The sequence below is a fragment of the Quercus lobata genome, chromosome 6 (assembly GCF_001633185.2).
Source record: "Quercus lobata isolate SW786 chromosome 6, ValleyOak3.0 Primary Assembly, whole genome shotgun sequence".
Lineage (NCBI taxonomy): Eukaryota > Viridiplantae > Streptophyta > Magnoliopsida > Fagales > Fagaceae > Quercus > Quercus lobata.
In genome coordinates, this window is record NC_044909.1 from 46,673,359 (window position 1) to 46,698,785 (window position 25,427).

Genomic DNA, 25,427 nt, shown 5'->3' on the forward strand with positions numbered 1-25,427 from the left:
CACTTCCACCCATCTACCCTTTACTTCATCTAACCTCTTCTTAAGCCCATTTACTATAACTTTGTTGACTACTTCAGCTTGCCCATTTCCCTGTGGATAGGCTGGAGTTGAATATTTGTTCCTAATGCCCAGTTCATAACAGTATCTCCTAAAAGCTTTACTGTCAAACTGGAGCCCGTTGTTCGAGATGAGGGTGTGAGGAATTCCAAATCGAGTAACAATGTTCTTCCAAACAAACTTTTTTGCATCTATGTCCTTAATATTGGACAATGGCTCAGCTTCCACCCATTTTGTAAAGTAATCAGTTCCGACCAGAAGCTATCTTCGATTTCCCACTACCCTAGGAAATGGTCCTACAATATCCAAGCCCTATTGAGCAAATGGCCATGGATTAGACAGAGGATTAAGTACACCTCCAGGCTTATGGATGTTCAGAGCAAATCTCTGGCATTGATCACACTTTTTAACATATTCTTGCGCCTCTTTTTGCATACTAGGCCACCAATACCCTTGGGTAAAAGCTCTATGTGCTAATAATTTACCCCTCGTATGACTTCCACATATCCCCTCGTGCAATTCTTCCAAAAGTGGCTCTACTGCCTCAGGGTGAACAAAGCAAGTATGGTCCAGAGAAGGAACGTTTGTACAACTTTTGCTCCTCGGACAACCAAAAGTGAGGGGCTTTCCTCTATATTTTTCTGCCTTTCCCTTCTCGAGAGGTAGAACACCTTCCTTGAGAAATAGAACTAAAGGATCCATCCAACTAGGTCCGACCCTAACCTGATGAACTTGGACGTTCTCCTTCTTTTCCTTGGCAAGCCTATATAGATCATCAACAAGTACAACCCGAGGTAAATCTTGTCTAGAAGAGATTGCCAAAGTTGCTAAGGAATCAACGTGTGCATTCTTACTCCTCGGGATTTGTTGTATGGTAAAAAACTCAAAACTTGACTGCAAATGCCAATTTTGACTCAAACACTCCTGCATTTGTAAGTCCCTAGATTCCAACTCTCCCTTTACTTGCCCCACAATCAACCTTGAATCCGAAAACACTTCAACATTTTCCCCCCCATCTTCTTAACCCTAGCTATCCCAGCCAGTAGAGCCTTATACTCTGCCTCATTATTTATGGCTGAGAAGCCCAACCTTAAGGATTTCTCAATAGTAATTTCGTCAGGAGACACTACCACCAACCCAACCCCAGATCCCTTTTGATTCATTGCGCCATCAACATATAGCCTCCAGGGTGAGGGCTCGTGTAGAGAAATGGTTGAAACTTGTTTTCCTTCAAATCTAGGCTCCTCCACCTCTACTTGTATTGGAGATTCAGTGAATCCTGCCACCAAATCCGCAAGAACCTGCCCTTTAATTGAGGTATAAGGCATGTACTTTCTATCAAATGCCCCTCAGAATCGTCCTCTATTTGGAAATTCTTCCCGTATAATCAGCCTTTCGTAGCAACGACTGTAGAGGGAGTTGAGTTAAAACCACGATGGTATGTACTTGGAAGTAATGGGGGAGTTTCCGCGTAGCATGTACCACAACCAAAATAGCCTTCTCCAAAGGTAAGCAACGAACTTTAGCTTCGTGTAGTGACTTACTCATATAATAGATCGGTCTTTGTACCCCATTTTCCACCCTCACTAATACCAGACTAACTGCATGAGAGGCTACAGCAATGTAGGCATAAAGGACTTCTTCCCTTTTGGGTTTGGACATAATGGGTGGCCGAGAAAGGTAATCCTTCAATTGCTGAAAGGTGAGGGAACATTCTTCACTCCATTCAAACCCTTTCCACTTGTGCAAGAATTGGAAAAATGGATGGTGCCAATTGTAAGGACACAACTTAGTCCACAGCCCAAAAGATTTGGACAATAGGGAAGTGATACTTGTCCCATTAGCACCTCTCTGAAGTCTTTGTGGGTAGCTGTAAGGCTAAAAATCATTGTTCAGGTATCACTTCCACATTAATGCGGCCAGGGGAGTGGGTGTCTTGTATTTAATGCGGAGGGGATGGCTTTTACACCCTTCTTTCTTCATCCTTCTCGTATTCCATGCCAAGTCTGCCTTCTTTCCTCCTTGATGTTTTAACTTTATGCGCCTCACATAGCTGGTACTCATCCCCAGGGTCTGAGGTGCATCCTCGGAAATAACCTTGACTGCCCGTTTAAATTAGATTTGGGATCCTCGTCCTCACAATAGCCATGTTAATTTTTTTTGTGATAATTTGTAAAATTTTTCCATTTGTCTTGTCAACCTCTTTTCCGCTCTCGAATAGTTTGATTTGACCTATACTCTCCCACACAAATTGATTATCTTTCTCGAGTAAGAACAAATCATTTTGATTCTCCTTATCTTGAATGAAAAGGCTTTATCGAAAATTGTTCTTGAATCTTGGTGTGTGGAATTGCACCCAACTTGTAGTAACTTTATCAACTTGTTTTGAACTTTCTCGGCAATCAAACACGTTACAAGAATCAAATTTACCAATCTTTTTATATTTTCAATTTTCTTTTTTCACTTTCTTGCTATTTCTTGGTAACCAAACATATCTTCATTTCTATTTTCTCAATTTTCTTTTTTACTTTCTTGCAATTTCTTAGTAACCAAATAAATCTTCATTTTTATTTTCTCAATTTTCTTTTTTACTTTCTTGAAATTTCTTGGTAACCAAATAGTGTCACATGCATTAGCTATCTAGCTTCAACACCACACTAACCCTGATACACCACCACCGAACTTGAATTACCACCACTATAACCTTCTAGCACCACCACTAAAACTAGATCCCCCACTACCAAATCCATCACCACCAAACCCTATAATCAAATTTCAACTACAACATTTTATCCCCCAAAAAAAAAAGAAAAAAAAAAAATTCAACCACAACTCAGATATATTTTGAACCATTAAACAACCCAAACCCTCACACCATCACAAATCAAAAAAGGAGAGACCGAGTGGGTGAGTCCAAGAAAAGTAGAGATAGAGGGAGAGAGAAAGGAGACCACCTTGACGATGGTGGTTGGTGGTGGTGAAAGACAAGAAAGGTCATTGACTACCAGCAATCTAGGATGAGAAATATTCATCAATCATCACTAAATTGTAAAACACAAACCCATAAAAACCGATTTTAATGGGAATGGTTGTTGTACTTAGTAGATCCATGGGATCACATGGTGGGTATGGGTCTAGGAGATGTGTCTGGATATTAGGTGATAGGTTTAATGGGTGGGTAAAGGCTGCCACTTCGAAATTTGGTTATTGTGAATTTTCTGGTTTGCATTTGATTTTTGTGTTTGAATTTTCTGTGTTCCTGAGTTCATCTTTTGTGTTTTTGTGTTCATGAAATGCAATTTTTCCTCTCTTTTTTTAGATGCTGATGTGGATGCTAACTGGCACTTTTTAATACCAAATAAAAAAATTATTATTATCTTATTAGCTGTATTGGAGTTTTTTTTTTTTTTGATACAATATAGAATTTCTATTCTAGTCTAATCTAAGTATATATATGTGTGTGAAGCTCCCTCTTAGAGACTTGAACTCCGGCCCTTGCTCCCATACCCTACAAGCATTTATACCTGTAGAGTGACCACCACACCAAGGGTGCTCAATGGATAGTCGTATCAGAGTTTAGAGTGCAACCCATGTGCCAAGTTTGCATAAGGGCCAAAATGGTAATGGTCTTTGATTTTTAAGGACTAAAATAGGTACTTCAAAAAAGTATGAACTAAAACAAGAATTGGCTCAAAATATAGAGACCAAAATGGTAATGGTCTTTGATTTTCAAGGACTAAAATAGGCACTTCAAAAAAGTATGAACTAAAACAAGAATTGGCTCAAAATATAGAGACCAAAAGTATATTTTCACTTAAAATTTTTAAGTTGGGTTGATTTTTGTGTCTATGCCAAATTTGATTTTTATGTTTTTGTGTTTGATTGATGAGAAAGTCCTGGGAATGTTCCTACATTTTGATTTTTGTATCTATGCCAAATTTGGTTTCTACATTTTGATAATTTTGTGCTAAGAAAAAAAATTAGCCTGTACATCTTTTCAAAGAAATGCAAATTTTGTGGAAACAATTTTTAAAACAAAATGTTGTATCATAGGCAAAGAGAAAAAAAAAAATTAAGAATACTACAACCATATGAATGCCTATTGTTTTGTGGGCAAAAGATAAAGGAAAGTAGAATTAAGGCGTAAATGCACTTTTGATTTTTACATTTTGACCAAACTTCTATTTTGGTTCATACTTTTTCATTGTTGGCACGAGCCAAAGATGCTCTCCCTCAGGCCTCAGCCAATGTTCTCCTTCCTTTCCTCACAGCTAGCCCACGTGTAGGGTCTAGATCCAGCCACATCGACATTCACACTTGTCTTGACTGGTGTTGTTTTGTATATTAAAAAAAAAAAAAAAAATTTGCACAAATTTTATTCCAAGTAGTATATAATATAAATCAGCCTTCAAAAACAATAAATTCATATAATTCTATAGTTAATGATATTTTTCAAATTAAACTTGGGTTTTTGGTTAAAAACTAAAGCATTCACATAAATAAGTTCCAAACAAAATCATAATCATGAAAAAAATGGCACTCTCCCCTTCCCCTTGTACAATGATGTACACATTTGTTTAATTTACAATCTAAGATTTATTTATAGTAAAATTAATTAAACTTATAATTACTCTATTATATATACATTTAATGGAATGAAACTCTACTCTAAGGATCTGTTTGGATACCACTTATTTTGCTAAAAACTGAAAACTGAAAACGTTATAACAAAATAATTTTTAAATTTGTGAATAGTATTATGGGACCCATTTTTAATGAAAGTTTTGTTGAAAAAAGAGGTTTGTGGGTCCCGTGAACAGTGCACGAAACCTACTGACAGACACATTCCTGTGAAAGTTTTGCTGGCCAAAGAGGTAGTGGGTCCCGTGCACAGTGCACGATACCCACTGATAGTAACATGTCACACGTGAAATGCGGGTCTCAATAAAAAAAGGAAAACGCAACATGGAGAAACGCAATCCAAATGCATACTATGTATCCGTTTGGATACTGAGGTTTGTGCGTCTGTGTTTTCTCCTTTTTTTTTTTTTTAGAAGTGTGTTTCTCAAACTTTATTTCACATCAATGGGTCCCGTGCACTGTTCACGAGACCCACAAATCTCTTTTTTTAACAATTTTTTCATTAAAAATGGCTCCCACGGTACTATTCACACATTTAAAAATTATTTTGTTACAATATTTTTAGTTTTCAATTTTTAGCAATATCTAAACAGACCCAAGTCTCTGATATTCTTAAAAAAAAAAAAAAAATTAGAACAGTTGGAGCTCAGCACGCACGTTTGGAGGTTAGCACGAACGTCAGCACTTACGTTTGAACCTTTTTTTTTTTTTTTTTTTTAATAGAAGTCACTGCGATAGTTGCTGATTATGTATTTAAGGAACTCTATTTTCCTTTGTTTGACACTTACAAATACACTAAGATATATAGTCTAACTCTCTGCTTTTCTTCTTCAGTAAAAAAAAAACTCTGCTTTTCTTTAACCCATTGACCCACTAATCATTTGAAATTATCTCCGAATGGCTCAAAAAAGCAAGATTTTGATAATTGGAGGGACTGGATACATTGGAAAATACATAGTGGAGGAAAGTGCGAAAGCTGGGCACCCCACTTTTGCATTGGTCAGAGAAAACACAACTTCTAATCCAGAAAAGTCTAAGCTCATTGAGAGCTTCAAGAGCACTGGAGTGACACTTCTCTATGTATGTAGAAAGTCTAGTTCTCCACAACTTGCGTGTGTGTTTAATACTTTGTCTTAGTATATTGATCTTGAAAGTCATGCGATTGTTTCACAGGGAGACATATATCATCATGAAAGCTTGGTGAAGGCAATCAAGCAAGCTGATGTAGTGATCTGTGCACTTGGATCACCAGAACAGATAGCTGATCAAGTGAAGATTGTTGCTGCCATCAAAGAAGCTGGAAATATCAAGGCAATGCATACATCTTCCAAAAAACTTTTTAATATTTTTCCTTATTATTATTATTATTATTTTTTGTTTGTTTTGGTAAAGTGGTTTTTTTAGTTCTAACAACTTTTGACCTTTGTATCAAATAGTCCTTTTACTTTAAAATGATTTCCTCAATCCCCACTATTTTTAAAATTGTTTCAAAAAGATATTTATTACCATAAATAATTATATGAAAATTACTGATGTGAATAATGGAATTCATGCCATGTCATAGGTCCATATCCTCAAATTGACCTCAACTTCATTAACTTCGTTTATTATGTCAGTAATTTACTTCTACCAAATGGTGGTAATGACTTTTTTGGAAGCATGTTAAAGCAAAAATCAAAAGTTGATGAACAAATATGCAATTTAACTTCTTATGTTTGCTATTTGGCTAGTAATTCTTGAATTAAACTAGAAATTAAGAAATTTGCATTATATACAATGAAATATTAGTGGGTTTCAGAGGTTCTTCCCATCTGAGTTTGGAACTGATTTCGATCGTGTCCATGCGGTCGAGCCAGCTGCACATTTTTTCGGGGTCAAGGCCAGTGTGAGGAGATCAATCGAGGCTGAAGGAATTCCATATACCTACCTTGTGTCCAATGGCTTTGCTGGCTACTTTTTACCCAACTTGGGAAATGTACTTACAAGTGCCACAGCTCCTCCTAGGGACAAAGTAGAAATAATTGGAGATGGAAACCCCAAAGGTATTAGCATAAAATTCAATTATCTTTCTCTTTAAACTTGTCGAGACTTTCTCATTTGCTTATGTTTGTATGTGCGTGCATGTGTGTGCCATTTACTAGATGTAAGTCAACTAGATCAACTACTTTTGTTAAAGATGAGAAAGTAATTGTAATTTTCCATGTTGACAGTAATTTTTGTCAAGGAAGAAGATATTGCGACTTACACCATAAAAGCAGTGGACGATCCAAGAACCTTAAACAAGATCGTCTATCTTAGACCCCCTGAAAATATTTTGTCCATCAATGAGATTGTCTCCCTATGGGAAAAGAAGATTGGCAAGACCCTTGAGAAGACTTATCTTTTAGAGGATCAACTTCTGAAGAAAATCCAAGGTTAGTAAGAACAATTTCACCTGTTGATTTATAGTGTTTGCTTATGGATCTAATTTGGTTTGGATCATATATCTCCTCCTTGATCCCTTAGACGTGTGAGTTTTTTCGATCTAATTTGCTAGGATAATCCTTGTTACCTCATTTGTAATTAGGATAATTATTAGGAGAGTTGAATCTTCTTTTTCATTTCTTTGTACTGTTAGTCAAACCAGTTAACTGTAACACCAAAGATTCACATACTAGAGACAATGCTAAAAAAATTTAATTAGAAGTGACTATGTGCACATTAGTTGTAACCAAGAAGCTGTATTTGACTATTTGTTTGGATGACTGACTTCACTTCATCAATATTTAGTAGTGCATAAATTGTTTGATTTCTTATTGAAAATTTTGGATGGTATAAATATAATAAAAAAGGAAGTAATTCTCCTATTGATTTGAGCAGTTCTATGTACTAGCCAGAAAATCTTGAGAGTTTCATAGATGGTTGGACTATCTGATACCTATTTTTGCTCTTTTACAGAGTCTTCTAGTCCTTTAAACCTCAACCTATCCATTGTTCACTCTGCCTTTGTAAAGGGAGATCTTACAAACTTTGAGATTAAGGCTTCTTTTGGCGTGGAGGCTTCAGAACTTTATCCAGAGGTGAAATACACCACTGTGGATGAATACTTGGATCAATTTATCTAAAACTTGGAACATTCTTTTGTGGCAATGTGTTATCTTACAGTGTACAATAAAAATAAAACATCTGTCGTCTATGTGGCATTTGTTACTTGTTGGTTATGCCTTTGTTTGTGTCGTGTAAACCCTTGGATTGGGTCCTTAATTTGTAGCTTTGTTTTCTAGTCAATATGTTAGTCAAATTGTGCATCTAGTAATGAAAATTTCAAAAATCCTTATTATGAGGTTCTGGTTATCTTGTAGCTGCCTATCTAGTGATAGAACATGCTCAGAGCTTCAAATGTTAGCTGCCTATCCAATGTTAGCTCATTATTTGTGCATCGAGGGACTTTGGATTATAAGTCGTGCATCAATTATAAGTAAATGAGCAATGCTACATCCACATAATAATTTAGAATATTTTTACAAACAGACATTCATTAGAAGCTGCATGGTACAAAATTTTGGATCATGTTCATGAAGTTGCTTCAACTCCTATAGCTCTAGGAACATGACAGGTCACATTACATTATAGCATATATTTGAATTACAATTCTCACATAAAGAATGATAGATCAGATCATGAAAGAGAGACTAATGGTATCATTGAATTTGTGGAAGCTTATGTCATGATATACTACAACTAATTAGTTATCAATTGACTAAAATCAGGGTAGTTTTATATTCAACTGGCCCAAAATCATAATTAGCTATCCATTGACAAAAATCAAAATCTAACTACAACAAAAACTAAAGATGACTTGTTTTGTTTTTTCCAACTCCTACAAATTTAAAATTATTTCTCCGTTCCAATGCTAAGACCCACCGTAAACATGAGTCAAGCATGGCTCTAGTTGGGAACTACTGCTCGGTTTCAGTCCCAAGCTCTGAAGCTCAACAAATTCCTCGAGTTATCTGCCATAACTGTGAACAAGAAAAAGACAGTTAGACAAAGACAAATATATATATATATATATAGAGAGAGAGAGAGAGAGAGAGAGAGAGAGAGATGCATGTGTCACTTTACTTACAGAATAGAATCATTAGCCATAAATTTTCTGGTAGCAGATTTAGGTGCCCTTGATGGAGTAGTAGAATTCCCAACTGAACCATCAGACAATTCATCTAACTTGGGAATTTCAATGGAAGATTACATCAACCATAGAGGAGCTTCTGCATATTGTAGGCATAACAGTTTTAGCCTTTCCATTGTTTGTAATTGAAAATTTTAGCTAATAAGAATAATCAAGAAATACAACTTAACAAAATTGAAAATCAAGTTCTCAACTGTGGCATAACAATTTTAATTGTGTTCCTACTTTCAACAGCAATCTTCACTAGTGGTACTTAGTTCTCATTGTATTACTTCCAATTCTAAATGGACATTTTAGATTTTAATTCCAATTTCCAAGGTTGTTTCTTTATCGAAATCAATTGGCATCTTAAGTCAAAGACATCAATGCTTTAAAATGACTTCACTAGCAAAATAAGAAAATTTAAGCAAGTAATAATTAAGCAGATTTCCATTGCATTACCTTCAAATAGAAAATTCAAGAGCAAGAAACACTCAGGGTCCAAAAGCCCGGGGGGCAGAGAGAGAGAAACAAACCTGCAAAATTATATTGCAATTCTTCACATAAAGCGACTAACTCCCAGCAAAATTATATTGCAATCGAATCAAAAAAGAAAAGAAAAAAGTGTGTAACATTTGAGTCTACGTAAAAGGAATTTTAGTCATAAATGATGCAATTTTCATGCCCCACAGAGCTAATGGTCAACATGTTTATAGTGAAATATAAAGCAAAAAATCAACCAATATTGTGGTAGAGCTTTTCATGATTTCACTATAGGAAATGGATGTTATACTTGAAAATGAAGCATATATATCTTAGAAATTTATGGTGCACCATAGGATAGTATAAAGTATCATCATCTTGACATTTGAAACTCTGATTGAGAAGAGTTCAAACAAGCAGAAAAGTTAGCCAAACATGCAGTGGAGGTATCATCATCTTGACATTTGAAACTCTGAATGAGAAGAGTTCAACCAAGGAGAAAAGTTAGCCAAACATTCAGTGGATCAAAAAGCTACAAACATCTATCTAAGACATTATATTGGACAAGAAGGTCTAAGACAGTTAACAACACAAAATCCTTCTATGTATGCTTAACTATATTGACATTTGACAGGTCATCTAGGACTGTCCCTGAAAAATATTACAAACTTAGAAAAAGAAAGGGAAAATCAAGAATAGAGGAAGTTTTTTTGAAAACAAAATCCCCAAAGAACAAATCATGTAGTTTAGAGATAAAAGGTTTCAAGGACTATAAAACTCATTTCATCCTCTAAATCATTACCATCAGGAAAAATAAAAAATAAAAAAATAAAAAAAATAAAATCTTGCTAATTTCAAGATAATTGAGTCTGCCGCATTTTAAAAGCCCAGATGACCTTTGTTGAAAATGAAAAGGTGAAATAAGAAATAACACAAACTTTACAAGTATGGACTTCATAGAAGCACTATCTGCAGCTTACCTCACAACATGTTTAGTCCTCATGATGAGGATTTGGAGCAGCTTTGGTGGTATGTAAAGCAAGTCCAGGAAGTACTATATATAAACGTGTGTGTGTGTGTGTGTCCGACTACATGGAACAAACAAGAACGCTATCAATTGCTTCCTGCATCCGCTATGTCAATCCATCTTTCTTAGTATCGTCTATAATGATAATGACTGATCAATCAAATAATGTCAATTGGTGTTTTTTCTTATCCCCAAATCTTAAGTTTTCTCCATCTCAAATAATATGTGGTTATTCAAGTTGCTACTATAATTATTTATTACAAACAAGTGATGCATCTCAAGTGCAATGGTAGTTTGGTCTTATGGTAATTCCCCCCTTGTGGCATTTATCAAGAAAGAAAATTCTATTCTCATGGTAGGAAACAAAAAGCTTTTCTACTAAGTTTTGGCTTAGGATTAAGTAATTGAACATCAATTTATAAGAAGAGTGCACACAATAATACTAACAAGGTACCTATGTCAAAAACAAATATGGCATGTGTGTAGGTGAGAGTGAGATCAATTAAGTTAATGTTTGGAGTTGAGTGGCTGTCAAAGGCATAATCTTGGATGAACTCATTGATGCTAACATCTAAAGACAAATTTCTAATATGCCAATGTATGCATTCCTTGCACATTTTGTTGTTTCCAATCAATGACCTCAATACATTACCACCATAAGTCACGACCTTAGCATAGATTTAGGAAAAGCAATGATAAGAAATAAGAGAACTAATATTCAGCTTCCATGTTGTGTTAATGGTCAACATTTCCATTTTCAGATGAGATAGTACATTTGATTTGTCCCTTGTAAAAGTTAGGGACAAATATAGTGTTTGTCAATACATTAGTTGCATGAGATGTTTTGTATTATTTCAAATCTAAAAGTAGAAGCAAGGATGAGAAACAGAGAAAGGTAATTGTGATGACACCTGATGCATCTTTCCTAAAATTTGTTTCTTCTAAGTGAACGAAATTTTAAGGGATAGATAATTAATGTTGGGCAAGTTAGAAAGTTTAACCACCAAGGAGAACAGCCATCTAGAGATGAATTTATTTATTTAAACAAAAAATATGAGTTACTTGGATATAAGGTTTTATCTGGCTCGGTAAGAGGTTAAGAACAGTGGAACCAGAAAAATTATTAGTTGAAGCTTGAAGACTTGTATCACAGTGGACAATGCTTGCATAATTGCAACAGTAAAACTTGACAAGAAACTAGAATCCTTGACTCCTTGTATGGAAATTCTTCCAAGTTGAAACTAGTGCTAAGTGCTAACCCTATGCTACCATTGCCTGGTAAACATAATAAATTTTTAAATGGCATTTAATGAGTAATCATTTATGAATAGTACAAAAAAGAAAAAAAAAAGAAAAAACACATTCCTACAAAATAGAACAGTCTCACAAACTAACATGAAATTGTCTAAAATGATTATTATCAAAAGGGCAATATTAACATGCAAAATTAACATTATAAATGCTTGAAATTTTAAACCAACCATTGGTTATAGCATGAACAAAATCAACAAAAAGGGAAAAAGAAAAAAAAAAGGAGAAATAATAAAAAATTTGGAATTTCCGTAAGTGACCTCTTCTTCACACTGTTTTTATGTACAAGATGGTAAAAGGCGCACACATTGTTTATGCTGGATATAAAATCATTACTATTTTTACTCATAACCATTGTTTACCTACTTTTGTACTAGGTATTCCAATAACAAGGTGAATTCTCAAGGTAATACAATTAAGAAACCACACATCAACGTTTTGTACAAATCAAATACTTGAAGTGAAATTCGAAAGATAGGCCGACAGATTCTTAGAAATTTACTATAATTAAACTCAACACAGAAATTGAATCAACCATATTCAAACTAAGCTTCAACCAAACTATTTGGGAAATCAGAAGTAATCCAATTAATTTATTTCAAAAGATATGCAAGTAGGAAAGAGATGAAATGCATGTCCATGGCATCTAAATTACGTCCAAAGAATTTGAATAAGTTGGTGGATCCATGAGATATCCAAGATACATAACTATATTCCTCCAATGGATAGAAATCATGTTCACAGTTGCTAATAATAATAAAAACTTTTTCTTTTCAAGTATAGAGATTCATTCTAATGTCTCAAAAATAAGCACATCACATATCATAGAACAAAGACTTACAGTTGTACCGATTGCATAAGTATGAATTACATCAACATAAAATACATTCAAAAGGGTCCTGAAGAACAGAAAGATCAAATTTAGGCACAAAAATTTGAGGACAAAGGAGTCTCATTAGCAGCCATAGTTGTTATCCCAATAGTGATGAAGTTGTGGCACAGACATCCTTATTAATTCAAATACTACCAATTAATAGAAATAAATTACATATACCTCTGGTTTATATATAAAGAAATTCTTCAACCAATCAAGTAGAATTATTTTCTTTCATAGATCCCACACAAAGGCATTTAGGAAACCCAATAACTTAATTTTTGTCTAGCCTATCTTAAATGACCTACCAACCTAGTAAAGTACCATAGACTTGGAAGGTTCAAAGCAAAACCCCCCAAATCAGTGTAACAGCACAAATGGTTTGCTAGACATTTCCCTGTTATTTACTTTAAGCACTAATAAAAACTTGGGCAATCTAGAGTATTGTAGACTGGAAAGGTTAACCAAAAAGAAGGATGGTTTATACACCTCTCACCATTTCAAACCTTGGTTAGAAACCAGGAAGTGCAATGAAGATTATACTCATCTTGAGAACTTCTTAGTACAGTCAAAAACCATTAATTCATAGGCTTTAGTGTACCCTTTTATAAAATATGATTAAATCCACTTTCAAAGAGTTGCATTAATTCTAGGAAAAGAACTTGGTACACTTCTAAAGCTACAGAAACTCTGCTATTACAGAGGCCAAAGTCAAAGTAATACAACAAAGCCTAATTAGTTGAAGGATTTCATAGAGCACTAAGCTAGGGTTCAACTCATTCAGTTTTTCAATCCAACAATCAATTAAAATACACATTTCTTTCAGAGTAAAAGGTATAAAATAGCATGCTTCAGTGAAAAAAGAAGGTCCAAAAACCATATAACAAAGAATTCTTAGAAGATAAATTGCTGTTGCACCAGATTAGAGATGTCAGTAATTCATATCATGCATGAAATGATAAATTCATAAATTGATCAACCTTGAAATTGATATCATCCTACTTTCCACAAACTCTTTTGATTAAGATTTATTATCCATGAATTACAACCGTACTAGAGAGGTGTCATCAATAAAAATAGAGGAGAGAAAAAAATAACAAGGGCAAATGAAACAACGGAACTAAAGAAGGAGACAAACCTTGTCATAATATGCAAAAGAAACCAAACACTCAAACAAAAACAACAACGGAGAGAATAGATTCAAGGCTATGCTCAGATGGAGGCATATTTCTTTCAATTGCAATCAATATGCTTTGCTCTTTTTCGATGGTGGAGTCATATGGGAGTCATAATCAGTGTCAATAAAGTAAGTCCCATTGAAGATGAACCCATATCAAACTCCTTATAACAAATATAGTAACCCCATCTCCATTTTATGCTTGATTAAACTCTTTACTTCTTCAAACAGACAAAAACTTATAGTCATATGCCTTGGTGTATCCTATTAGTAATCAATACTTCATCAGTTGGGTCTTTTTTTTTTTTTTTTTCCCTCAAGCACTTAATCAATTTTTATGAGTTGCTGTAAACTTAAATAAATGATATGATTAAATACACTTAAAGGATTGCATAAAATTCATGGAAAAGAACTTGGTTACACTTCAACAAGCTACAAAAAATTCAGCTGTTACAGAGGCCAAGTAATACAACAAAGCCTAGTTAGTTGAAGGATTGCAAACAGCACTCGGCTTGGTTTGACTCGTTCAATTTTTCAATCTCGCAATCAAACAATCAATAAAGTAAACATTCCATTTCATAGTAAATGCTATAAAACAGCATGCCCAAGCGAAAAATAAAAAGGTCCAACCATAACAATATAACAAAGAATTCTAAGAAGATCGATTGTTGTTGCACCAGATTAGAGATCTCAGTAATTACTAATTCATACATGAAATGCTAAATGCATAAATGGACCAACCTAGAATTTAATACCATTCTACTTTCTAGTTTCCACAATCTCTTTTAATTAAGATGTATTTTCCTTCAATTTCAACCGTACTGGAGAGGATATCATCAATAAAAAATAAAGGAGAGAAGATATAATTAAGGGTAAATGCTACACTGCAACTAAAGAAGGAGACAAACCTTAGCATATATCTTCTGAATTCAATCAATATTTTCTCCTCTTCTTTAATGGTAGATTCAGATTGGAGTCAGAATCATTGTCAACAAGGGTAAGGGCCATTGAAGACGAAATACTAGATTTTTGAGGACAACAGATACATTCTACATTGAACCCCCACCTTCTAAGCTCAAAAGAACCATTGTTGTTGTCCCATTCATATGTAACCTCAACGTGATTGTAATCAGATGGATTTGATTCATTCAATAGCTTCTGTAATTTGAGATGTGATCTAGAAAATATCCACACTGTATCAGAAGCATAACGACGAAGCGAAATGCTATTAATCCAAACTTTTTCAAAACCATTAATGGAGAGGTAAACCCAGAAACCAAAACCTGGACTCAAGGATAATTCCAGCACCTGTCCAAAAGCGAAATAGACGGCAAAAACATTTGGAAATTTGCGACCAACACGGAATGATATGGAATTTCCAATATTTTGATGCTTGGAATCCAACCACCTTGGAATCTCTGTACCTGGTACTCTAAAACTACGATTATCCGTATCATCCAAACAGAAGAAATCTCCCCTAATTTTGAAAGTACGCTTATCCGTATCATCAAGGAACAAATATCTACTTAATAATGACGGTGGATCCACAAATATGTAGCTTCTTTCTCCTTCACATATAATTTCTCCAATCTGCATGTAATTAGTAAATTCAACGAATTAAATTAGAGAAGAAAGAAAGTAATATATATATATATATATATATATATAACTTGAAAAAGAAAAAGACCTGATTCAATAATCTGCTTGAGGATTGTGCATCTAATGACGGACAGTTACTTGCTTCTACACGTTTTATAAATTGTGGAAGCCTCAAAATTTGTCGTAGCTGCTTGCAATTTTGTATATCAAGGCTTTCTAATGCAGTAAGATACCCGATTGATGAGGGCAACCCCCTAATGCCACTTAGAGATAAATCTAAATTCTTTAAACGTTTCATTTCTGGATGAATATTGGGGAATTTTTCAAGCTTAAAGCATCCAGAAAGATTAAACTCTTTGAGCGATTTCAACCTGAGGTTGTTTGGAAGATTTTGAAGACTATCACAGAATGCGAGGTCCCATTTCCATAGCTTATCAAGAAATCCAACGGACTCATGAACCATAACTAATTTTTTACAAAAAGAAAGGTTCAGTGTCTCTAGGTTTGGGGCACACAATTCAGGGAATTCTATAATGGAGTTACACTCCTTAAGATTGATAAGTTTTAAAATTTTAAATTGGATACCCTGTAGATTAAAAAAAAAAAATCAAAATTTAGGTTTGGCCAACATTCAAAATAATTTTAAGAAATTATAATTCATAAATACTAATAACATACCTGCTTGAATATTGTCTCCATTCTAATGCGATTACTCCTTCCCATATTGAGTGCAACAAGCTTTTGAGGACAATATTTAGATGGCCAGGAAAAAGGAAATCCAGGCCATTCAAGTAACCGTAACCCATTAGGGAGATATTGAAATTCTTCACAGATGTGTACGTTTTTAACTAAAAGAAATTTAAGATTTTTCATCCTTTCAAAAGGTTCACTTTGCAATTTTATAGTTACTGGTTTTGGTGAGTGCAATATCATTGCTTGAAGTTTATCAGACCCCTAATTGAACAAAGAATAAAACAAATAAGTTTGATTATATAATTTTTTAGAAAGTATAAAAATTTTGAAATTGTAAACAAAAAAATATTTGGAAAAAGGAAAAGTGAAGCAAAAGAACTCGTACCAAATTTTTAGTTAGCACTTCATAAGCATCCTCATAACACCATATCCTGCTACGATTTTCAGGTTGTTCAGATTCTTGTTGAACGATTTCCCTGCCCATTTGTTGTAACAAGTCATGCATTGACAATATGCCCCATTGATTAATAGTTATGAGACACTTATCGATAAGCTTGCAAATACCATCACATGGATATAAATTGCAAGTTTCTAGTATATTTGTAACGTAATCCTTCTCAAATCCCTTGAAAAAACAAGCAATATGGAGAAAAATATCCTTTTCAGTTTTGTCCAATCCATCATAACTTATTTTGAGCTTTTCTTGAATTTTTTTGTGAGGAATGTTTTGTACTTTTCTAATGCATTTTCCCATTTATCTATACTTTTTCCACACAAATCAGAACCTATTATTGTTAGTGCTAATGGAAGACCATTGGCATAATGTATAATTTGCTTTGCAACTTTTGAATAGTCTTCCCCTAGTTTATTCATTTGGAAGGTATTCCAGCTGAAGAGTTCATGAGCTTCACATTGATTCAATTTCTTAACCTCATAAGCTAGATGATCTTTTCCAAGAGTGGTTAGCACTTGTTTGTATCTTGTTGTTATAATAATTCTACTTCCCGAACTAAACCAGTCACATCTTCCAAGCAAATTTTCTATATGGATCGATTCATCCACGTCATCAAGAATTAAAAGAAGCCTTGTATGACAAAGCCTATCCATTATCAGTTCAATTCCTTTGGGAACATTGTCCACCTTTAAATATGTGTCTTGTAATATCATAGAAAGAAGTGTCTCTTGTAGTTGGATTATGCCATTGGTTGTCCATGACTTTTCTCTAACATTCTCTAGAAAGCAGCTCCTATCAAAATGATTAAAAATTCTATTATAAGCAGCTTTTGCAATTGTAGTTTTACCTGCTCCCCCAAGACCATGAATCCCTAGCATGCGAACACCATTTGACTTTGTGTCCAAAAGCAATTCTATCTCCTCCACATGAGAATCTATTCCAACTGGATATTTAGCAACAAATAGTTGTGTCCGATTTGATTTGGTACTTGATATCTCTTTTATAATTCTTTTGATAATTTGAGTTTCAGATTCAAAGCAACGCCAAGCACAAAAGCATAAGAAACATTTGATGTGTTAGACTAGACGAAAATCTATATAATATAATATATATATATATATATATATTGATATGAATTTTGGTCATCTCCTTATTGTAAGTGATGGACACTCACTTTCATATTAATTTACCACTTTTCTACATCATTCACAATCAACCCTTTATAGTTGTAGTAAAAGTTGTGTTTCTAAACTTTTCCTCAATTAAATTAAGCACCCAACTTATGAAATGCTTTCTCCCATTTTTTGCTCTTTTCCCTTTTTCCTAGAATTTGTTCTCAATATTTTCCTCCATAGTAATGTTTATCTATTTATTTATTTATTTATTGTCTTATTCTCAAATTGTTGCTTGGCAAGCAATTAAGGATGCGATTATGATATTTTCTCTCCTTCCCAATGTGACAGTATTTCAAAAACCATATCAAAATGTAAACAGAAAGGGAATTAGCAAAGAGGAGGCAATCCAGAGTGGACCTATGGGTTATCTCTTGTTTATTTCCTACTTAGTACATGGACATAAAATTGAGAGGTGAAATCATTTTCCTTGAAGTGTATATCCTTTATATATTAATTTAGATATGAATGCTTATTTACTTATGTATGACAAATTTGAAGTTTTAACATGTGCTAATTTTGAGTATACAATGCAAATCCAGTGGTCTATGGGATTATAAGTTATATATATATATATATATATATAAAGAGTAAGTTAGTAACAAAAGTAATATTAAGAGTAATTGTGTTTCATGTTATGGTAAAGGAAATTACTAATTATTTAATTGTTAACAATTAAGGAAACGTGTTTTGTGATGTTAAATCATCATGGATGTATGATTATGATGAGATTTTTTTATTTTTTTATTTTTTTTTGAGAAACAAACACACACACACAACGTAAAGGGAAAAAAGATTCTAACACAAAGGCACATCACAATTCCACTCAAAAGCCGTGGTAACTTTTAAGAGAGGGTGGGACAAGTTATACTACACATAACACACTCTCTTAAGCAATGTGAGACAATTACCCTTTTTTTTTTTTGAGAATCAAACACACACACACACAAATTCTTTTAAAGTTAAGAAGTTTTCAAGACTAAGATTTTTTCAATAGATAATGTTAAAAAAAAAAAAAAAAAAAAATCTCTTCTAAGGAAAATAATTGTGGGTTCTAGGCTTCCAGCTGTTGGATAACACGTGTGAGTCAAGTCCCATATTGAATAAAGATGAGAAGAATAAGTGATTAATATAATATAATTAAGCACATACCCATTGAGCTTAAGCTTTTTGAGTTAAAATGTGTCTCTATATGTTATATTAATTACTCAAGAAAGCTCTCCAAAATCTTTATCTCCCCAACAAGTGGTATTAGAGCTCATGGTGGTGTGCGACGAAGGTAGTAAGGTGTTCTTGGTCCCTACCCAGCAAGGACAGAGAAAGCCCAACAAAGGAAAACCCATTAGGCAAGAGGGAGTGAGTAGGACTTATTCATAGCCCACAAAGAGATCTTAAAGCTCACAGAGAGGTAGAGACCCACACGTGAGAGGGAGATTGTTGGGTTACATGTGTAAGTAAAGTCCCACATTGAATAAAGATGAGAAAAATGAGTGGTTAATATAACATAATTGAGTATATATCCATTGAGCTTAGGCCTTTGGGGTTAAAATGTCTCTATATGTTATATTAATTACTCAATGAAGCTCCCCAAGATGTTTATCTGCCTACACTTAAAATCAATCAGTGTCTTGGCTTGATAATAAAAAGTAATCATTATGGAGCGGACTCTATAGGAAGAAATTCTATCTTATCTAACCAAAAAAAATTCTAAGGAAAATGTTTTCTGAATCTAATGAGATATATCTTTAGAGAAAGTATACAAATTATTTCTCAAAGCTATCTAAAGATTTTTTTTCTTTTTTTTTTTAAATCTCATGAAAAATTGTGTGTGCATGCTGAAAGAAGTTTATCTTGAAGCGTATTCACGTATTAAGAAAATTTTATAATTTCATGTATTTATGCATTCTTTATAACTCATACCATCTAACCCCTTTTATTGAGCTCTGTTAGCTTACCTTCTTTAAAAAGTAAATAAAAATAACCAAAGGAAATGTGTTTTGTGATGTTGAATCATGGAAGTATGATTATGATGAGATTCTTATGAAGTTAAGAAGTTTTCAAGAACGAGGTTTTTTCAATAGATAATGTTAAAAGAAAAAAAAAACAATTGTGAGTTCCAGGCTTCCAACTAGCTTAATTAGTAAAGTATTTTATTGTTAAATAAAAGATTTAAGGTTTAAACCCCATCTGCACTTAAAATCAATCGGTGTCTTGGCTTGATAATAAAGAATAATTATCATGAAGCACTCTATAGGATAAAATTCTATCTTATCTGGTAAAACAAAAAAAAAAAAAAAAATTCTATCTTTCTAAATCTAATGAGATATATCTTTAGAGAAAGTATACAAATTATTTTTCAAAGCTATCTGAAGATTTTTTATTTTATTTTTTTATTTTATATAAAGCTCATAAGAAAATTGTGTGCGCATGCTCAAAGAAGTCACGTATTAAGAAAATTTTCTAATTTTCATGTGTTTATGCATTCTTTATAACTCATACCACCGAACCCCTTTTATTGAGTTCTGTTAGCTTACCTTCTTTAAAAAAATAAAAGTAAAAAATCAGTGAGCAGGTTTTATGCAATAGAGTAGTTGCTGGAGCCTTAGTTGAGCTTCGTAAGAGCTAGTTTTATTTTCATTTAGTTTTTACTTTCCATTTAAGTAGTTTTGCGCTCAACTTTATAGGGATGTTTGTATATATGAATCAACAGTAGAGCGTTGGAACTTTTGATGTAATAGGGGATTTTAGTGTGTGAACTTGTGGTATATTCCAAATTGATGATGTTTGTTATAATTTGGAGAAAAATATATGAAGAAAGGAAACAAACCGAATCAAAATCTATATGGAGAAAGGAAGCAGCATAGAAGAGGCAATCTAATTAAATGACTTGAGAGTAACAAATATATAATTTTTTTTTCTAAAACATAAATGGGAGAAACTCTTATTTGGTTACATTATTTGATCTTCAATTATTCTATTTCCACTGTTGACCGTTGTAGCTTAAGTAGAAGATATAAACTTTTTAAATAAAAATACTTTGATTATTTGGAATTAAATTTTGATAACAAAACTATTAATGTTTTATATTACAAAAAGGCAAAAAAGTAGTAATAGATACATACCCCATCCTTGTAAGAGAATCCAACCAAATCAGTTGCTTTGGTTAAAGCTGCCCTCCAACTCTGGGCCTTATCTTTGTTATGTTTTTCTTCATGTTTAGTTAGTGCAATCCCAAACTTTCCCTCTTGTTTACGTACTTCCGATGGATTTACTTTGTAGAAACAGGCAGAACTATTTGGCCAAAATTTTTGCATTCAAGAATTTTGACAAGCTCATTCAAACACCAAGTTGAAGATGCAAAATTTTCAGAAAATACGACAATCGAAATCATTGACAATTCTATCGCTTTGAGAAGCTCTATTGAAATTTCTTCTCCTTTTTGAAGATTATCATCATCAATAAATGTGTTAAAACCTTTGTCACATAAAGCCTTATATAAATGACTGGTAAAATTATAGCGAGTATCTTCACCTCTAAAACTCAAGAAAACGTCATAAATGAATCGGGCCGTAGAACAAGAGCCTCCTTCCTTGATTTGCAGAGCCATCAGAATCTATGAGCAAAAGAAGAGAAAATATGGAGGGAAAGAAGAGAATGAAAGAAAGATGTGACTAAATGGAAATTAAAAGAGATATGAGTGGCAACAACTTTTTATTTTATTTTTTAATGATAAACATTAAACAACCTTACTGGTCCCTAAAAGTAAAAACCTCTATTTAGTCTTTACACGAACTTTATTTGGTCTTTACACGAACTTTCGTCCCTTGACTGGTAATGTCCCTAAAAGTGACCGATGATCCCACGCGTTTTCAGTTTTTAAATCCAAGTGGGAAGTTATATCCGTATATGCTTTGAGCAACATCGAAAGAAACTATAAGAAAGTGCTAAAAAGTAAAAGCACTAAAAGCCATAAAGCAAGTTAGCCACATCATATGACATTGAAGGTTCGTATAGTAAAGTGCGTGGTTCAAGCTTGCTGTGCAGGTTGTTGGTATATTCTCATTGCGGGGTCCTTCAAAACAAAAGGAAAAATTATGCTGTCTTCTTTTATTTTGATCACTTGATCTCTTTTATAATTTTGTTTTACGCTTTGCTATTAGACATGAACTTCTCTTAAATTTTTTTTAAAAATGTATACAAATAACTCCTGAAATCGAAAGATTCAAGCTTTTTAAGTTTATTTCATTGATTTATAAAGAATAAAGTTTGCCGACAAATTAGTTTGTAGGCAATGACTACAAACTTCCTATTTCTTTTTATTGGATGTGAATTTTAATAAATTCCCATAAGATTACATTTTCTTATTATATCATCCATGCTTACAAAATTTCATGAAGATCAAAAATCAATAATTATGTTATCAATCAAATATTTCAATTTCAATTTTTTGTAGTACTCAATTATGCATAAAAAATAAATTTATAAATTTAATAGTAAATAATATCCTATTTGAATGAAATTTGACATACATGTTAAATACATATTAAGAATAAAAATAACATGAAATCTAACAGTTAGATTTTCAAAATATGTAGCCATGTTAATTTTTTAGTGGAAGTTCATAAAATTTGTCCATTTGTCTTGTCAGCTTCTTTTCCTCCCTCGAATAGTTTGATTTGACCTAGACTCTCCCACACAAATTGATTATCTCTCTCGAGTAAGAACAAATTATTTTGATTCTCCTTATCTTGAATGAAAAGGCTTTATAGAAAATTGTTCTTGAATCTTGGTGTGTGGAATTGCACCCAACTTGTAGTAACTTTGTCAACTTGTATTGAACTTTCTTGGCAATCAAACATGTTTCAAAAATCAAATTTACCAATCTTTTTATATTTTCAATTTTCTTTTTTCACTTTCTTGCTATTTCTCGATAACCAAACAGATCTTCATTTTTATTTTCTCAATTTTATTTTTTACTTTATTGAAATTTCTTGGTAACCAAAGCTTCAGCACCACATTAACCCAGATACACCACCATCAAACCTAAATTACCACATCTAATGCACCGATATGGCAAAAATGCCATTGTATCAGTATCCAATACGGATGCTGGTGGGATACTGATATGAACGTACCCAGAGAGTATCGAGCAAAAAAAATCAATTTTTTTATTCCTATACAGCTTGGATACACTCAGATACATCCGAGATATGTCTAAGTTCTCATTCTCGATCACAAGAGCTCCTCCTCCTCCTTCTTGCCGCTGGTAAGTCTCTCAAACTCTCACTCTCTGTCCCTCACCTCTCTTTTGCCTATGTTCTGAATCAGAATCATCGAGAGGATTTTTTTTTCTCTCTTTTCGCTTGCGTTGTCCTCTCTACACTCTCTTTTTTCTTTTTTCTTTTTGGCTCATGTTTGTTTTGCTGTGGGTCTGACTCTATGATATATATATATATATATATATATATATTTGCTGAGAATGGGTCAATGATATATTGTTATAAACTTAAATTATGGACAAAAATATTTAAATATACCTAAAAATAAATATGAATTAATTGCCATATCCCCAACATATCATATCTTAGATTTTTTTTTAATGTTGTATCCCCGTCCTCGTACCGTACCGATACTCGTATTCATATACATATCCATGCATCATAGATTACCACCACCACAACTGTCTAACACCACCACCAAAACCAGATCCACCACTACCAAATCCATCACCACCAAACCCTACAATCAAATTTCAACCACAATTTTTTATCAAAAAATAATCAACCACAACTCAAACATATTTTGAACCATTGAACAACCCAAACCCTCACACCATCATAGATCAAAAAAAGAGAGACCGAGTGAGTGAGTCCAAGAAAAATAGAGATAGAGGGAGAGAGGAGATCACCTTGACGATGGTGGTTGGTGGTGGTGAACGACAAGGAAGGTCATCAACTTCCAACATTCCAGGTCATCAATCATCACTAAATTGTAAAACACAAACCCATAAAACTGATTTTAATGGGAATGGTTTTTGTGCTTAGTAGATCCATGGGACCACGTGGTTGGTATGGGTCTAGGAGATGTGTCCCTGTATCAAATGATGGGTGGGTAAAGGCTGCCACTTCAAAATTTGGTTATTGTGAATTTTCTGGTCTGCATTTGATTTTTGTGTTTGAATTTTCTGTGTTCCTGAGTTCATCTTTTGTGTTTTTGTGTTCATGAAATGCGATTTCTTCTTCTTCTTTTTTTTGCTTTTTAATTATTTTTTTAGTTAAAATTGTTAAATTCAGATGCTGATGTGGATGTTAACATGTCATTTTTTAATATTAAATAAAAAATTATTATTATTTTATTAGCCATATCAAAATTTTAAGTAACACATGCACTCTGTGTGCCAAGTTTGCATAAGGGCCAAAATGATAATGGTTTTTGATTTTCAAAGACTAAAATAGGTGCTTCAAAAAAGTATGAACTAAAATGGGAATTGGCACAAAATATAGGGACCAAAACTGTTTTTTCACCTTGGATTTTTAAGTTGGGTTGTTTTTTGTGTCTATGCCAAGTTTGATTTTTATGCTTTTGTGTTTGATTGACGAAAAAATGCTGGGAATGTTCCTACATTTTTTTTTCTATTTTAAAATTGAGAAATAAAAAATGAATGTTTTTTCAAATTCAATGCTACTGTGGAAATTTTAAATAGAAATTAAAATATCTTATTATTATTTTTGTGGGTCCGGGAAGTTTATAGTCCGGCCCAAACTCTATCGGGGCCCAGGGCCCGTGTCGAGGATGTCGTGTGCCGAGGACGAATGATCGAAGGCCGAGGTGTCAATGGGAACGGCTTTGGACTACCCTGTCCTCGGCACTCCAGGACTTCAATGGGAAGGCCAACGTCTTGGTGAAGGCCATCCCCAAACAGCCCCTTGAAGGGGATGTGAGTGGAATAGGGCCCACATGGAGGTACAGTGCGAAATAGATTCACGGAAAATACGTCCCCTCCACATTAAATGCACCGGCCAACGCCCTGATCATGTTAATGAGAAAAGACGCTTGGACGGTGTAACTTCGATCCTCGCGACTAAACAAAAAAGTAAGAGGGGACAGCTGATGGGACAGATACAGAAGTAAGCACCTGCCTGATCAACAAATGGAGGGATAGGATCAACCAAGAGGGGCTATATAATGTAAAAGTTAGTGCGCTAAAAAAGGGCTGGGAAAAATGGCCAAAAACCAGAGCCTCCCAGCCCGCCTCCAGGAGAAAGACTCCAGGGGTGAAATCAACTTAATCGTGCATGAACACCACGAAAAACCCACCGCCTGGTAACCAAGACCTAGCCTTTCAAACCCACGTTCTACAAATGATATTGTTTGGGCCTTTTTTACATGCGAACCCAATACTGCTACGGTTCGTTACGAATTGTGTCCTTACAATTTTATTTTCCACATAAGCTTCAATAGTGCTAATTATGCAATTCGTTAGCCACGTAGACATTTTTCATCATTGAGTTGAAGGTAGGGATCAAATTAACTATAAGTTGAAAATGACAGGGACCGAATTGATAGCTACCAAAATGTAGAAACCGAATTAACAATGAAACCAAAATGTAAAGACCAAAATGATATTTTTGCCCCAAGAAAATTAACTCATACTGCTTTCAAGAGAAATGCAAATTTTGTGGAAACAATTTTTAAAACAAAATGTTGAATTATAGAGAAAGAGAAAAAAAAAAAAATTTAAATGCTACAACCGTATGAATGCCAATTTTTTTTTTTTTTTAGAATCAAA

At 33.7% G+C, this 25,427-nt stretch overlaps 2 protein-coding genes across 2 annotated transcripts; one reads left to right on the forward strand and one right to left on the reverse strand.

The window, feature by feature from the left end:
* Positions 1-5,480: 5,480 nt before the first annotated feature.
* Positions 5,481-8,023, forward strand: LOC115994801 (phenylcoumaran benzylic ether reductase Betv6-like). The gene is made up of 5 exons (XM_031119071.1): positions 5,481-5,778; positions 5,872-6,009; positions 6,497-6,740; positions 6,909-7,112; positions 7,636-8,023. The coding sequence occupies exons 1-5, from the start codon at positions 5,596-5,598 to the stop codon at positions 7,800-7,802; spliced, it is 936 nt and encodes a 311-aa protein (XP_030974931.1). The 5' UTR covers positions 5,481-5,595; the 3' UTR covers positions 7,803-8,023.
* Positions 8,024-8,173: 150 nt separating this feature from the next.
* Positions 8,174-17,344, reverse strand: LOC115950380 (disease resistance-like protein DSC1). The gene is made up of 8 exons (XM_031067585.1): positions 16,746-17,344; positions 16,398-16,488; positions 15,998-16,273; positions 15,408-15,905; positions 14,629-15,310; positions 9,311-9,384; positions 8,807-8,948; positions 8,174-8,699 (listed from the first exon to the last, which is right to left on the reverse strand). The coding sequence occupies exons 1-5, from the start codon at positions 17,342-17,344 to the stop codon at positions 14,654-14,656; spliced, it is 2,121 nt and encodes a 706-aa protein (XP_030923445.1). The 3' UTR covers positions 8,174-8,699; positions 8,807-8,948; positions 9,311-9,384; positions 14,629-14,653.
* Between the last annotated feature and the right edge of the window lie 8,083 nt (positions 17,345-25,427).